At 40.1% G+C, this 890-nt stretch overlaps 1 protein-coding gene across 1 annotated transcript in view; it reads right to left on the reverse strand.

Moving 5' to 3' along the window:
- Positions 1 to 890, reverse strand: part of LOC102193087 (DDRGK domain-containing protein 1-like) — a gene marked incomplete at its 3' end in the record, with an annotated part of 33365 nt that overhangs the window by 408 nt on the left and 32067 nt on the right. The window contains exon 2 of the mRNA XM_005755099.1: positions 7 to 888. Coding sequence (XP_005755156.1) covers positions 7 to 888 — 882 coding nt within the window. The remainder of the gene's footprint in view (positions 1 to 6; positions 889 to 890) is intronic.

Genomic DNA, 890 nt, shown 5'->3' on the forward strand with positions numbered 1-890 from the left:
TAGGGCTCATCAACTTCTACAGTGAAATTCTCATTCCTCTTCATCTCTGCTTCAAGTTCCTTTATAGTTTGTTGTATTTTTAGAGCTTCTTCACGTTTCTGTTCTCCTTGGTTCTTTAGAGTTTCGTAGATTTTTTTAGCTTCTTCAAGCTTTTTCTTTTCTTCTCTTTGTTTTTCTTCATGTTTCTTCAGAGCTTCTCTCTTTTGTCCGATCTCTGTCTGTTTCAGTTCACCCAGCTCGATTCTCTCTTTCAGGTTTTGGATGCAGGCTTTCAGTCTGATTCGTTCATTTAACACTTCAACTGCTTTCATCAGTGTTTGAGGATTAGAGTTTCCCATGAAGTCTGTCAATTGATTCATGTTTTCCTGTGTGAGTTCCCATGAAAGTTTTGAAAACTTGTTTTCTTCTGTTCGGTTTTCATACTGTGAGTTATTAAAGAGGAAGTGAACAGGCCGATTCTTCTCATTTTTGGCACATTTAATTTCTGCAACTTCAAGAGCTTTAAAAGCATTTTCAGGTCTGCTTCCATCTGAGTGTGTGATCAGAGCTACAATGTTTTTCTCCATGTTTTTTCCAAACAGAGACATCACTGAATCAAAGACATACAGCAGCCGCTCACTCAGTCGATTCACACTCGCCTTCATCACCAGACCCACAGCATGAACTTCATGGACTCCATCCTCTGATTGAAACAGGTTCAACAATCTGTGACTGATGATGTCCTCATGTTCGATCCCTCTGGTGTCTCCATATCCAGGAGTATCGATGATGGTCAGAGAGTAGGGCAGAGTTACATCTTCAAAACCAAAGATCTCGTACACCATCACATCTGATGTCTGACTTTCTGTCTGTCCTTCTGTTTGACTTTCTGTCTGTCCTTCTGTTTGACT

Source organism: Pundamilia nyererei, unplaced genomic scaffold (assembly GCF_000239375.1).
Source record: "Pundamilia nyererei isolate P.nyererei 1_Seehausen unplaced genomic scaffold, PunNye1.0 scaffold00949, whole genome shotgun sequence".
Taxonomy (NCBI): Eukaryota; Metazoa; Chordata; class Actinopteri; order Cichliformes; family Cichlidae; genus Pundamilia; species Pundamilia nyererei.